The following is a 14,857-nucleotide window of genomic DNA, read 5'->3' as shown; positions in this document are numbered from 1 at the left end:
GCAAATGCTTGCAGCCTTCTGGGGAACGTGACTTTTTCTTCCCACTTTTAAGCCAGCTTTTTCTATTGCCACTTAAAATTGGAGGAGCTGGATGTGCAGCTTTGTGAAGTGTTGGCTTTTTACCCAGAGGATTGGCCACTGCTTTCCAGTACTGATTTTTCTCCTTTATAATCTGTCAATCTTTACAACACCAATGGTGGAAAAGAACATGATTTGATTACCAGTACCGACACTATTTTAGAGAGTAGGAAAGTAATACACCATGTTGGTACCATCTAATAGCACACAGATTTGACCTGCTGCTTGAATTCACATGGTGCTGTGAACACAGATGATTCTGTTTTCCAACTCATGCTGAAGTGAGTTTTGCTGTCTCTGTGGCACAAAGATGGTATTGCCCGTGTTGCAAAGTAAGAAGTCCAAAATAACTTTTATTAAGAAACCAGGAAGGCACAACTGTGTTAACCTTCAGTGGGTGACCTGAGTTAGCAGGGAGTTTAACTCTGCTTTTGGCTACTGTGACTAGAATCCACTTTTGCAGAGAAGTTTCAGAACTTAGAACAAACAAAAAATTTCTCTGCTGGTAGATTCAGCAACATTTAGTCACCTTCTCCCCACAGAAAGGGTAAACAGACACAGCATGCACATAAGACAACCAAAATTTCAAGCAGATAGAAGTCAGCCAGGGCCTTCTGCTCCAGCTTAGTGCCCACTGAAGTATTCAGTCAGTGCATCCATGAGCTCCTGCTTCTTTGCCCCTCCCTTCAGCCTGTAAAGCCTGCAGGCTTCCTTCAGAACAGACACGGTGAGCTTGCCCAGAGTGCCCTTCTGCACGTGACTGCACAGCTCTTCCTTTGAGACTTCTACCTTGGGCCTCTTCTCAGTTTGACCATCAGAAGCTAGAAAGAGAAATTTTAGATCACCAAGATTTTTTAAAGTTTCTTAACAGAAAGATGTTTCTTGTTTTAAGAAGTAGGTGCCGCTCACTACATAAGTCATGTACTATTTCATTGATAGGAATGATCTGAAACTCAAGTATGAAACTTTGTGTTCTGATGGAAAGATCACCCCCAAACGAAACCTTTAAGGGATTCTCACTGGGACAGCAGAATGCAAGGATTGCACAGGGAGCCCAGCTAATTGGCATTTCCACTTTATGCAGAGTTTCATAGACTCCCAAATGCCACACATACTTCAGCATTACTCAGACATTTAGCCCTAAAGATACCTATCTTGGACTTGTTTAAAGAGCCCAGGCATAAAAGTGTGCTTTCTCACCAACACAAACGGAAAGGGTGAAGGATTTCATTAACTTTTTTTAATATATATTTAATATATACTTTGCAATCATTTATCCCCATTGCTTCCTGTACTTCACTCCGCAGTTTCTCATTCCAGCAGTTCTCCAACTGGATACCACAATAATCTCTACTCCCTAAGAATCACCCCTGGATATAAACGCACTTTGATATGGAGGTGAGTAAAGAGAGTTGTTGGGAGACAAACTGAAAACACAGAAGCTTCTAAACAGAATGCAGACACCAGGTTGTGTGTCTGCACTGTCATTACTTACCTTGTTTTCGCTTTACAGCCTTCCCATTGGGGTTGTAGTCAGGGGGATAAACCAGCTGCTTAAACTCCTCCACCAGGTTGCCCAGCCTGCGGTCCATCTCTTCAACCTTTGGCACTGGCAAAAGAGAAAGATTTACCCCTTTTTGAAGCAGAGTCATCACAGGAAAGTCTAAATGAGGCCAACACCAGGTACAATTGTGCTTCTGTAACAATTAGCATGCAAAATGCCAAGACTTATGATATTCACAAATGAGAAACTTCCAGCTCGTGGTAATAGCAAGAGTTTGTATTATCCACATGGAATGGACTCGCGCATATCTCTGAAAAAGAAACGTATATGCAGAGCAAAACTGACACAGTGGAAGTGATGTAGAAGGCTTCCTACCTGGTTGCACTGTTACCCAGGTCTAATCTCAGACATTTAAAATACAACAGGTTACTATCTAAGGTTGCCAATGGCTTGAGGCAGAGGAGCTTGTTTCTGTTACATTATTTGCATGACATCTAGTAGCACAGAGACCGAGGCTATTTCTTAGGTATCACTTCAGAAGAGACAAGTAGTCACTCTAACGCTATTCCTAGAGTACACCACCATTGTCAAAAAGGAACTTCCTCTTCAGGAGCAGGTTTCTATCCTTTGTGAAGACATTCTTACATAGAAACTCAGCCACGAGGTGGCATCATTGCTTCCTAGCAGAGTAATTCTCCAAGTAATTCTGCACATTTATCAGACTGAAATATTAATTGGACTGTTGAAGAGAGAAATTTCAGGGAAATCACTTGTCACCATAGAAAAAAAGGTGATTCTGTTTTCATTTTGGAGGGTAAAATGAACAACTTTTCCCTTAAAGTGACAGCATTAGAAAGTAAGGCTTCAGTATGTCAGACTGGACACATCCAGAACTCTGGATCTTGGAACTGCACCCAACTGAAATATTTTTTAAAAGACATTAGAGTTTGTAGTAGCACATCTCTGCTTTAGAACAAAGTCAAGAGTCCTCTACCCCACCTCCCTTTGCACCCACCACTAATTCTCACTTGTAAGATCCTCGGCCTGTTCTGGTTCCATCATATCCAGCGCCAAAGCCTCCAGATTCCTGAAGTGCTGCTGCAAAACTGGGTTCTCAAAGCTGTCAGTCCTGTCAAGAATCCCCCCAAATGTCAATGCACGCTGTCAAGAAGACGGACAAGACACATAAGAACTACCACCAACTATTTCAAAGTAAAACTTCCCTCTCTCCCACACAACAATCCATCTCGTTGGAAGAACTGCTTTTTCTCTTTTCAGTTTACTTGCTGAATCCCTCTCCTGCTGTGCATCAACCACATTAGAAAGCTCTGTGAGACTTAGAAAGCTTCTGCTTTAAGAACAGTTATGCTACTTTCCACACATCTAGGGAAAAATCTTGGAGGAGACTGAGGGGTGACCTCATTAATGTTTACAAATATGTAAAGGGTGGGTGTCAGGAGGATGGAGCCAGGCTGTTGTCAGTGATGTTCAATGACAGGACAAGGGGCAATGGTTATAAGCTGGAACACAAGAGGCTCTGAAGAAATACAAGGAAAAGCTTCTTCACTGTTCAGGTGAGGGAGCACTGACACAGGCTGCCCAGATGGGTTGTGAAGTCTCCTTCTCTGGAGACATTCAAAACCCACCTGGATGAGTTCCTGTGTGACCTACTCTAGGTGGCCCTGCTCTGGCAGGGGGGTTGGACTAGATGATCTTTTGAGGTCCCTTCCAGCCCTTGAGATTCTGTGATTCTGTGAAAAGCACTTCCTGAAATTCAGCCTAGCTATGATGAAAAAGGCCTAACTATTCTCTCCAAAGTGCTCTAATTTAAATGATCCAGACCTGGTCTGCAATAGATTGGCAGAACCACAATAAAATGTGATACCTCTGCAACAAAAGACAACAGCCCAGAGAACAAGAGCAAATCTACAGAGAAGTCCAGAAAGTGCTACATAAAGCATGTGGTGCCTGGGTATCCAGAATGATTTAATAATTAACTTCAGACAAAGCTACTGTAAAGGAAAGCAATTTGCATCAAAATACATCAAGATCTCATCTCATGGACACCCCAGATGAACTTGTGCAATAGAGCAAGCAAGAGTGCTGTGCTTTCTTCCCTGTGCCACTCCCCACACACTATGTATCTCCATGTACCTGTATTTGAACCGGAGCTTTTGGATGATTTCCTTCATTTTGTCCACCTGCTCTGGACTGGCTGGCACCTTTTCTGTAAAATCAACATTCCGTTTGTCATCTGCATATGGCAGGAAAATGATGTGGAAACCTATACAGAAGAGAGGAAAACAGTTATACAGAAGCATGGCCTGAAAACAATAACTCATGGGAAAGACCAAGATGCTTATTATCTAGGCCTGATGACTCCAAACTAGCTATTTTGTTGTCAACAATAGTAATCCATAATAATACCATAATAATATAATAATCTTAGTACCCGCAGCACAACACTCAATCCCAATCCGAGTGTGTATCACTAACATCACTAACAGCTCTTTGAAAGAGATTTGAACCCAACATGTAGCTAAGAGCCGGATACACATGCCTTGCTTTTAATGCAGGAGATCAACTTGTCGACTTCCCCCATCTCTCACTGCATATGAGCTTGAAAAAGGCTGGTTTGAATTTTAAATGAATGCCCATGTGCTATTTCTGAAATGCTTTACTTTGTACACAAGCACCATTATCTCCCTACTTTACAGTCTCCAGGATGAGCTGTCATTCAGTGAGATCTCAACCAGCTTGAGAGCTGGGCAGAGAGGAACCTCATGAGGTTCAACAAGGACAAGTGCAGAGTCCTGCATCTGGGAAGGAACAACCCCACGCACCAGCATAGGCTGGGGATTGACCTGCTGGAGAGAAGCTCTGCAGAGAGAGACCTGGGAGTCCTGGTTGATAACAAACTGAACATGAGCCAGCAATATGCCCTTGTGGCCAAGAAGGCCAATGACATCTTGGCATGCATCAAGATGAGTGTGGCCAGCAGATCAGGGGAGGTTCTGCTCCCCCTCTACTCTGCCCTGCTAAAGCCTCATCTGGAGTCCTGTGTCCAGTTCTGGGCTCCTCAGCTCAAGAGGGACAGAGAACTGCTGGAGAGAGTCAAGGACAGGGCCACCAAGATGATCAGGGGATTGGAGCATCTTCCTTATGAGAAGAGGCTGCGGGAACTGGGGCTGCACTAAGAAAGTTTTTACCCAACAAGAGGTAAAAACATTCCCAATGGGGAAGGGAAAGGCAGCATCTCTTCAACATACCTGGAGGGGCTGTCTGCACTTTCTGCTCATCCACCTCTTCCTCCTGGGGCACCAGGGCCACGAAGCGGGGAGGGATGTTCCGGCGGGGGGTGTATCTGCACAGGGCCATCACCTCCCTCTCCAAGCATTTCATCAATAAGGCATTGAACAGTGTTGTACTCCCTGCAAAGTCAAGACTGTGTGGGTCAGATGGACAGCTTTGTTCAGGAATGGAACCCTAGATATGAAAAGGGTTTCAAAACCAGTGACTTCTTAAAGGTGCTTGCAATATTGCAGAGGTAAAGGGCAACTTTTAGAAAGGGAAGCCTGCAAAAATTACCAGGTTACTGTCTTCTGACCAGAGCAGGTGAGAGATCTGGTGAAAGACATGAAATCATTAGCATTTGAGCAATGAATTACGGTTGAAAATGGGAAAAAGGTATTTACAAAGCCTCTTCCTGGTCTGGTGAGACATCACAGTAGCAGCCCATCAAGAAGATCTTTTGCAGAACTAACACACTAAGAATTCAGACTGCAGTACTCCTTTTGAGGCCCACTATTGTATTTTACAATATTTGTATTCTAACAGATACAGGGGTCAGGAAAAGACTGACATCTAAGTAAAGTGTTTGATTCAGAAAACTGCTAAGCTGGAGAAGCTACGGTAAAGGTTCTTCTTTAGTCAGACGCTGCAAAGCATCTGGTCATAGCTCAGCCATCTTGATTCATCAGTAGGTTGAGGAGCTAGTTGTTTCTTTAGCACTGCAGCTTGAGATGGATTCATCGTATATTTCTAGATAAGTAGACTTACATACACACACAAAAAGGAGAGAAAATTCAGTCCTAGGCATCCTCTTCTCTCTTTACAAGCTCATAAAGTGCATAAACTCAGCTGTACGTACTGAGTATTGTGTTTCCACTCCTAACTGATATGGACTTGAAAATGACAATTGTCTTCCCTGGTGTGAGCCTTGGTTTTTATTTGGTTGGGGTTTTTTTAAACAACCACGGTTGCCTTCTTGACAGGTACTAGAATCCTTCACTTTCATAAATGACAAAATCAGAAATGTTTGGGACTAGGTCTGCACAGTCTGATTAGCTGCTGGTCACGATGGATAAAACATGAAGTCCAATTGGCTTTCCTGCTATCTAAGAAAACAAGAATTAACTGTAGCCAAGAGGGGCAGTAACAGTCAATTCTCTATTTTTTAACATTAACACAGATTTTACATTCAGTGATCCCCACTCAAATACACTATGAATCAGCTGGTTATCCCAACAAAAGGAAGTGAATTTTCTCTTGCCATCTTTACTTACCACTTACTATGCTCTCCTCAGGATAGATGAACTGGGAGGGCTTGATATGGTGGTGTTTCTTTAGCATTGAAAGTGGTTTGAAGCCCACCAGAAACAATCCCGGAGAATCAAAGCGTTTCAGTTCTTCTGTTTCCTCTTTCTCCAGCACAATCTGGCGGTTTCCATATATCTAAACCAGGGAAGAGCAGATAGTAGTGCTGCCAGTATTCAGAAGATTGCAGGGGGTGGTCAGGAAGAGGATGTAATTCATAGAATCATAGAATGGTAGGAGTTGGAAGGGACCTTTAGAGATCATCTAGTCCAACCCCCTGCAGAAGCAGGTTCACCTAGATCAGGTTGCATAGGAACATGTCCAGGCCGGTCTTGAAGACCTCCAAGGAGAAATAGTTTTTTCTTATGTTTAAGTGAAACTTTTTTTTGTTCCAACTTCATCACGTTACCCCTTGTCCTGTTGCTAGCTACTATAGAAAAAAGGGATGTCCCAACCTCCTGACACCCACCTTTATGATATTTATAAATGTTAGTAAGTTCTCCCCTCAGTCTCCTCTTCTCCAGACTAAACAGCCCCAGTTCCCACAGCCTTTCCTTGTATGAAAGATGTTCCAGTCCCCTGATTATCTTGGTGGCCCTTCTACTACTAAAAACAGTGTTATAGGCAAGACAGAGCAAACTCATCATCAGTACCCACTGAAATAGCAAGTCACAATCTGTGACCATTATCCCAAGTGAAACTCCACTTGGACATTTCCCTAAAAGCCAGTGGTTAAGCCCTGGCACAGACATGCTGTCACATCTCAACCTCAGAGTTCTTCAGAGCTGTCCCAAACCAACCCTGAGCAACCTGATCAGGTTTTGTGAGTCTTGCTGTGGGCTGGTTGTACCACACATGTTCAGAGATCCTATCTGCTTCTAAACTTGCTTCAGCAGATGCACGTCAGCCGCCTGCTCCTGGCAGAAACGGTGACCAAGAAGAAACGTTTTCAAAACATCACTCATATATCACAAAAACATATTGTAGTCCAGCTGCTGAAGTTACACATCAGGGCTCAGCTTTCTGTTCATCTCCTGTACTTCTTTTTCAAGAAACTAATGCCCAGTATAAATAAAATTAATATTTAATTATAAGACAACAACTTAAGGAGCCTTTGGCACGGGAGACTGTGTTTGTGACAAGGTACCTAGCAACTGCACACCCTGCTTTGAAATAAAGCTATGCCTGAAAAGAATGTGATGTTCAATCTACATGAGCCAAACCATCAAGCAGGAAGGCAAAGCAAAGAACAAAATAACAAAAAGCAAAGGTAATATGCCTTTTTGTTGTTGTTGTTTGGAAAAAGAGCTCCAACCTTTCACCCCTGCCCTGTGATTTACAGCTGTAGGTTTAATAAAATGAACAAATCTGTTCCTTATAAGTCAAAAGATAATACCAGCAGCAACAGCACAAGGCCACATAAGGTCAGGCTCGGATAACCTGGTTCTGCCTTACAGAAAGAAATGACCCGTGTTCCTGTGTGCAGTTCCAGCTGTGGCTTGGCTATGCTTTCCCTTGACAGTCATGCCTGAGAAACCACTCACTTTCACTCTGCAGAGCTTATAAAGTGACCAAACCATCCCCAGGGACGTACAGACAGAAATATTTCTGTGTCTGATCTTGAAAGCGAAATACAAACAAGAGAATCAGCACCTTCGCCCCCGCTAAACCACAGAGGCAGGAAAAAGCAGGCACATAATCAGTACATTACCTGAGCCCTTTTTGTGTCACTGGGCAGGAGCAAGCTGCCTGTTTTTCCATTAAACATCCTTGTTTTCGTTTTAACTGGTTCATTAGTTTCCCGATAAAGCCTCACAGGATAAGGCTTATAAGCTTTTTGAACAAGGTTGTAAACACCAACAGAGAGTGACAGATCTTTGCTCAGATACAGGTTTAACCTGTGTAAAAGAAATAGAAGCAGATATAGACTTGAGACTTCTGAAAGATCGGTTTTGCAAAACAAAGTTATCTCATCAGATAAACGTATTTTCTCTTCCTCTTCTCTTCCCCCAAAGTCACATGTATCTCTGGAAACATACTACTACTTGAGTCATAATCTCACTTGTATAGAAACATTCTTGCAATGTTGCCACTTCTGTTCCTAAAAAGGATTTAAACACAAACAATTTACCACATCTCTTTCACCTTTTTTTTCCACTCTGAAACACAGCAGAGCACAGGACAAGTTCATATTTGGGCACCCTACTTGTGCTTAATGTAATGTGACTTCTGAATTCACACAAAAAAAGGCAAAATTACCCTAAAGAACTCCATCAAGACAAACAATACCATGACTTAAGAAAGGAAAAAAAATCAGAGGTTAGAGAATAATTCAGAAGTAAAAGTTTACAACTGGAGGTAATCTTCAAGTTCTGGGAGCAGAACAAGTGAATTACTAGGAATGTTACTTTCTCTCCTTTAAAAGATATCGCTGGTATGGGATTCTTCCTTCTCAGTTATTAGAAAGAACATTCCCAGAAGAAGAAAATAAAACTGTGAGCAGGAGCAAGAATGCCAGTGACAACAGCTCAGGTTGGGATTGGTTTTTTTAATATATATTAAGAAGCCAGGCTGTGAAGTTCTTTCCCTTACTGTGCTTCTACATCGTTCTGCTATGAACTCATTAAAAAGAAAAGAAACAACCGTTCTGGAGTACATTGGTTCCCAAAATACTTTTTATCTGCTTTGTCAAGATCCCTTTAATGTCTCTGTAAGTACCTCTAATCTCTCGATAAGAGATCAGAAATATTAAGGCTGTGTGAATCCAGATCAAGTGCCTAGGCAGACTGGCTGCGTAAGAACAGGCCAAAATACCCACTAGTCACTAGTAAGAAAAGCCTCGTTTCAATCAGGTGTCACTATAACCTGACCATTGTGTATGTTGGAGGTTTTTTTGGTAAGGATTTTACTCGGCAATGATGTATTTTTTTTTTGAAAAATCATCATTTCTGACCAAGCTCACTACAGGAATGTCAGAGGAAATAGGAGGCCTAGCTCAACTCTCCACTCTTCCTATCCACCAAGGACAAATTATCCTTAGAAGCCACGGAAGAAACATCAATCTTAGACTGAGGAATTAAGACTGGGGAATATAAGCCCCAATGCTTTCATAGACCAATCATTCCAGAAGAAGGAGGGGAGATGCATTCTAAAAACAACATCAGGTGCCTCCATGGAATGGAGTATCACTATAACTTGGTACAAACCTGACTAATGCCCGTTTGTTTGTCTCCTTTGCTCGTACTTTCTTCATAAGATGTTCCAGTTTCTCTGATGCCTCAGGCTGGATCCCAAGGTCCTCATCCTCTGCTATGTTTATGATATCCCTGTAGAACAGAGAGATATCGAACCCTCCAGGCTTCTTCAAGTGCATCAAGTCCAGGATGATACCTAGAAATGAAGTAAGACGTAGGAGGAGGATCACAGAAACTGCTTTTCTCTTACATTGGCGTGTTTCTCAGCACTCTCAGGTTTCTCTAGGCAAGCAAAGAATTTAAGCAAGAATAAGCTCCAAATTGTTGTCTGCACCAGATGTGAAAGTTTTTAGGGAAAGAAGCAAAAGGCATTTTGTAACTTCTGTCAAAATAGAAAATGTTTCCTCTCTAATCTGGGCAATGTTTTGTATGAAACAAGCTCCTTTGGGCCTTAATCTTACCTCAGGCACAGAGGGAAGAAGTAATGAGTTCAGAAACGCCTCTTTCCCATAGATAAAGGCTAATGGATTAAGGAAGCCTCACAGCTTCTAGATCCGGCACATCTGCTGAACTCCAAGAACACTGGTTATCTCAGATACACAGCTGAACTAATAAAGATTTTGTTCTCTAGTCTCTGAGCTCAAGTTGCTCTTCTTCAGCTAATTTGAAATGGAGCCATTAAAGTAACTTTCTTTTTGTGTTAACTTTGTGTTGTTATTCTCTTCCTGGAAAATGGTGAAACAATTAAATAGTTTGTTTTCCTGGAACACGGTGCAGCAACGAAATAAGAGGGTTTTTTCCATAGCGATCTCAAGTCTGCTCCGGCAGGGGCGTTGGACGAGATGATCTTTCAAGGTCCCTTCCAACCCTTAAGATTCTGTGATTTATGCTATCAGAGCAGAAAATGAGATCCTAGAAAGCAAGCCTGTTGGATATCAGATTGGATAACAGATTTTCTAATTTAGATTAGATGCCAAATTTCAAATTTAGAAAGCTTCAGCAAGATTCCTCATTCTGATCCTTTCACATTCTTTTTCCATCACAGGCTTGCAATGCAGCTAACATCTGCTGCAAGGATACATCACTTTTATTCGGCCTGAAACTGAAGGAGAAAATAATGACCTGTGTCTCTCAGATCGCCAGCTCTGGTCCTGGCCAGCTTGGCTTTCGCACTGTCATTGGCATGAGGGTCATCCTCGTTGGTGAAGAGCATGATCCTTTTGTGGCTCAGTTTGACTCTGACATCACTGAAGAGGTTAGAGCAGGCCCAGAGGGCTTCACCCAGTGAATAGTCAGCGTTGTGGCCAAAGGTCTCACGGAAAAGAACTCGTCCATCGTCTCCCCTGTATTGGTCCAGTTCTAGAACACGCTTCGCACCTAAGGGGGATTCACAGCATTCACAAGCATTAGTAATACTGCAAGAAGTACCACAAACTCTTCTAAATGTGTACTGAGGGTCCCTGGTAGTAATAGCCTCTAGCAACTCTGTGGCAGTGCCTTTCCAAAATCTGTCTGAGAAAATTGTTTGGCACAGCCAGTTGCCATTTGAAATCACCTACTAGGGCCAAGAGGACATAAAGTGCCCCGGTACCAATGCAGAGCTTTTCCTGTTGGGGGAGGGACACGGGCAAGGATCACCAACCCTCCCAAATGAAATGACAAGTTCTCAGCAGCAAAGGCAGCAATTACACCCACTGCAGAGGCACCAAAGTCTGCTGCACCACCAGACAAAGGAGAGGAGCCTGAAATGCCTCCTGCCTCTCCATGCCATATTGGAAACTGGAGGATTCCTCCAGCTCCCTTGTCCCTCACGTCAGATAGAATCAACCTAGGGGTCAGATGCAGCCCATAGATCACCTCGTGGAGCACAGCAACATTCAGGGCAGGCATCAAAAGACTATTTAATGTTTTGCAGATTACTCCAGCCCAAATGTGACTTCCCCCCTGTCTAACAACAGATTCTCTCTTCTCTCCTGTAATTCTACAAAGACAGACAAGCTTTCATTTTTCAGCTACTGCATTCTGCAGAGCTTCTTTCTTTTACTAAAAGCTTTTTGACTTTTGAAATAGCACTTTTGAAAATAGTAAAGGGGGAGAAAAGATTTTCCATCTCCTCAGCTGTCATTTCATTAATAGCATAGATGTTTATAATTACATACTATATAATAACCAACTATAGTATTTCTTCCTTCTCCAGAGCACTCCAGAGAAAGCAAATATACAATTCTTTTCCTTTTTAACACCACTCACCTTTCACCTGCACTGCCCTTATCAGTATGCCAAAGCTACTGTCTATAATGCAGGGAAAAGGGCAAGAAGAGAAGGCATCTGCTGCCAGAAAAGGCAGAAGAACCTATGGCAGTCTTCTCAGGTCCCTGTCATAATTAATTCTGAAACTAGGACAAGACACAGCTCTTTCAGGAGAATCCCACGTGTTATTAAAACTGCACCTCCTAGTTGAGAAAATTAAATCTAAACCTCCTCAGAGACAAAGACTGCTATTAAAAGCTAGCAGACAAAATATCCCCAAGACTCTCTGCTGTCAGAGAATTTGTCAGCACTAGCATGCATTCGTTGCACTCCTCAAACTCAACAACTGGCACTCCTTATCAAAGAGATGCTGGGTAAATCTCAGAAATTATGAGAAAATGGAAAAAGTTAAACTCAAAATTTGTAAAACTTCACGAGGAAACTAAGAGATGGAACACCTCAAACAGCTTAACACATTGGACAACCTGTTCTATCTTAAGCATGAGGGTTAGATAAGATCATAGAGTCATAGAATGGCAAGGGTTGGAAGGGACCTCTAGAGATCATCCAGTCCAACCCCCCTGCAGAAGCAGGTTCACCTAGATCAGGTCACATCAGAATGCATCCAGGCAGGTCTTGAAGACTTCCAAAGAAGGAGACTCCACACCCTCCCTGGGCAGCCTGTGCCAGGGCTCCCTCACCTCAACAGTAAAATAGTTTTTTCTTACATTTACATGGAGCTTTTTGTGTTCCAGCTTCATCCCATTGCCCCTTGTCCCGTTGATAGATACAATTAAAAAAAGAGATGCCCCAACCTCCTGACACCCACCATTTAGATATTTGTAAATATTAATGAGATCTCCCCTCAGTCTCCTCTTCTCCAGACTGAACAGCCCCAGTTCCCGCAGCCTTTCCTCATATGAAAGATGTTCCAGTCCCATGATCATCTTGGTAGTCCTGTGCTGGGCTCTCTGTTCCTCTTCAGCTGGGGAGCCCAGAAATGGACACAGGACTCTAGATGAGGCCTCATCTGGGCAGAATAGAAGGGAAGCAGAACCTCCCTCGACCTACTGGACACACTCTTCTTGATGCATCCCAGGATGCCATTGGCCTTCTTGGCCAGGAGGGCACATTGCTGGCTCATGGTTAGTTTACTGTCAACCAGGACTCGCAGGTCTCTCTCTGCAGAGCTGCTCTCCAGCAGGTCAATCCCCAGCCTGTACTGGTGCATGGGGTTGCTCTTTCCCACATGCAGGACTCTGCACCTCCAGAAACCCCCACTAATCTCACCCAACCCCAGCCATTCTGTGTGTGACCTTCCCCACCAGCTGGAATCCCTGGTGCCTCAGCACATACACACATGTGGCTGAATTGTGGCAGATACACCAAGTGCCTTCCAGAGTTCTGTTGAGATTCCCTTAGGTTCAGCAGACAGCAAGTGAACTACCACGTTAAAATAGAAAGAAAATATACAGGAAAGGGAACTGTACCAACTATAACAGAGAAAGCTATGCTCACACTGATTTCTAAGCTTTCAATACATTTCTAAATCTCCCTCAATACGTCTCTATAACAGGAACCTTCTAATCTGATAGCACTGTGTTTTCAGAGAGACCAGTTGCTGACAATGCTACTACACAGATTTCCCTACTCCATCTTTCTACATAACGTTCACATCACTTTTACTGCCTTTACCTGGATTTTCGAGATCCTGGAGAACATAGATGTGCTTGAAATCTGCCAAGTTCTTGTTCTTTTCTGTACCATAGAACACGACACTTAACAGGTCCCTGTCACTACTAATAATTTTGCTGGTAAACACATTCCGGATACACTGAGGAAAAAGAAAATGCCCACAGGTCAAAATAAGGAGATTATTAGTTGCAATAAGGGTGAAAAAGTTTTGTCTTTAGCTGTTAGCAGTTTATACAAGTAGACTCTAGCAAACAGATGAACTGCAACAGATGCTTTAAGCTAAATTTCACCTGGGGAAAGAAATTGAGATCTTGGGGTTTGGGAGATCCTTATCAGTATACAGCCTTAGATTTTCTTTTCATAATTAGCACTCCCCTTCTATAAGCAAAATCAATGGTCACTTCTTAAATACACCAACTACCCTGAAGGTGGATTGATCACTCGTTCCATAAACACTTCCCACACCAAACACTCTGGACGCAGCCCATCAGACAACAGATTTCCCCTCGGACACCTGGCAACCCAACAGACCAGGCAGAGCGGCCATACTCATGAGGGTGCCAAAACCTCCCGAAGGCTGGAGGGTCTGCAGAGCGGCCCGAGGCTCCCCAAGCAGCCGTACCTGCATGGTCATGTCGAATGGCGTCACTCCCTCCCCGTTGGACTCAAACATGGCCTTGGAGGCATCGACTAAGAAAATGAGGCTGTCTCGACCTGAGAACTTGTAGTCTGCTACAAAACGGGGGGAAATGGTTTTAGCAGCGGCCCCCTTCTGCCCACTGACCCCCGAGAGCAGCTGGCCCCGGGCTGCCCTCCATGAGGGGACAGCGGGCCCTTACCGATCGCATTGGCCCCTCTCTGCCTGCTGACCCCTGAGGGCTGCAGGCCCCGGGCTGCCCTCCGTGAGGGGACAGTGGGCCCTTACCGACCGCATCGGCCCCCCTCTGCCTGCTGACCCCTGAGGGCTGCAGGCCCCGGGCTGCTCTCCGTGAGGGGACTGTGGGCCCTTACCGACTGCATCGGCCCCCCTCTGCCTGCTGACCCCTGAGGGCTGCAGGCCCCGGGCTGCCCTCCATGAGGGGACAGTGGGCCCTTACCGACCGCATCGGCCCCCTTCTGCCCGACGACCGCCGAGGGCAGTAGGCCCCGGGCTGCTCTCCGTGAGGGGACGGCGGGCCCTTACCGACCACCTCGGCCCCCTCCTCCTGCTGCTCGTCCTCGTCCTCCTCCTCGTCCCCCGGGCCGTCGCCGCGGTAGTAGGACACCCACTCCGACATAGCTCCCGGCGATGCACCGATCCCGACGGCGGCAGGACGGCGCGCGCCAGCCAAGCCCTCAGCGCCCCGCCGACGGCTGCGCCCTGCCAATCACCAGGGGACCCGCCTCCCATGGAAACACTGACCAATGGCGAGAGAGCACTGGCGCCTCGCCCCGCCCCTCCCGCGGGAAGCCACGCCTCCCTCCTTTGGGATTGGTTGCGGGAATGGGGCGGGGGGAAGAAGGAGGAACCCGCGCGTTTTCCCGCGAAGAGGAACTCGGC

At 44.7% G+C, this 14,857-nt stretch overlaps 1 protein-coding gene across 4 annotated transcripts; it reads right to left on the bottom strand.

Moving 5' to 3' along the window:
- Window positions 1-423: 423 nt before the first annotated feature.
- XRCC6 (X-ray repair cross complementing 6) lies at window positions 424-14,660 on the bottom strand. Of its 4 annotated transcripts, none has more exons than XM_061990699.1 (12): window positions 14,501-14,660; window positions 13,940-14,049; window positions 13,318-13,456; window positions 10,495-10,749; window positions 9,385-9,568; window positions 7,890-8,076; window positions 6,148-6,316; window positions 4,852-5,013; window positions 3,737-3,866; window positions 2,611-2,711; window positions 1,574-1,687; window positions 424-899 (listed from the first exon to the last, which is right to left on the bottom strand). In XM_061990699.1, exons 1-12 carry the CDS (start codon window positions 14,592-14,594, stop codon window positions 703-705), a joined length of 1,842 nt encoding a protein of 613 aa, XP_061846683.1. In that variant the 5' UTR covers window positions 14,595-14,660; the 3' UTR covers window positions 424-702. The 4 variants fall into 4 exon arrangements, with proteins under 4 accessions (XP_061846683.1, XP_061847499.1, XP_061848342.1 ...); XM_061991515.1 differs by having other exon boundaries at window positions 13,940-14,046; XM_061992358.1 differs by lacking the exon at window positions 14,501-14,660 and adding an exon at window positions 14,415-14,476.
- Between the last annotated feature and the right edge of the window lie 197 nt (window positions 14,661-14,857).

This window comes from Colius striatus, chromosome 1, assembly GCF_028858725.1.
Source record: "Colius striatus isolate bColStr4 chromosome 1, bColStr4.1.hap1, whole genome shotgun sequence".
NCBI classification, from domain to species: Eukaryota; Metazoa; Chordata; class Aves; order Coliiformes; family Coliidae; genus Colius; species Colius striatus.
The sequence above is the reverse complement of the archived record's forward strand: the minus strand, read 5'-3'. Positions and strand labels throughout refer to the sequence as shown.

Excerpts from the sequence above, each read along its gene's own strand:
- XRCC6 (XM_061990699.1), bottom strand. The coding sequence starts at position 14,594 with ATGTCGGAGTGGGTGTCCTACTACCGCGGCGACGGCCCGGGGGACGAG. Across the intron at positions 13,457-13,939 it reads CATTCGACATGACCATGCAG|TGTATCCGGAATGTGTTTAC; the intron begins GTACGGCTGCTT and ends CTTTTTCCTCAG. Across the intron at positions 9,569-10,494 it reads TGGCGATCTGAGAGACACAG|GTATCATCCTGGACTTGATG; the intron begins GTCATTATTTTC and ends CTTCATTTCTAG.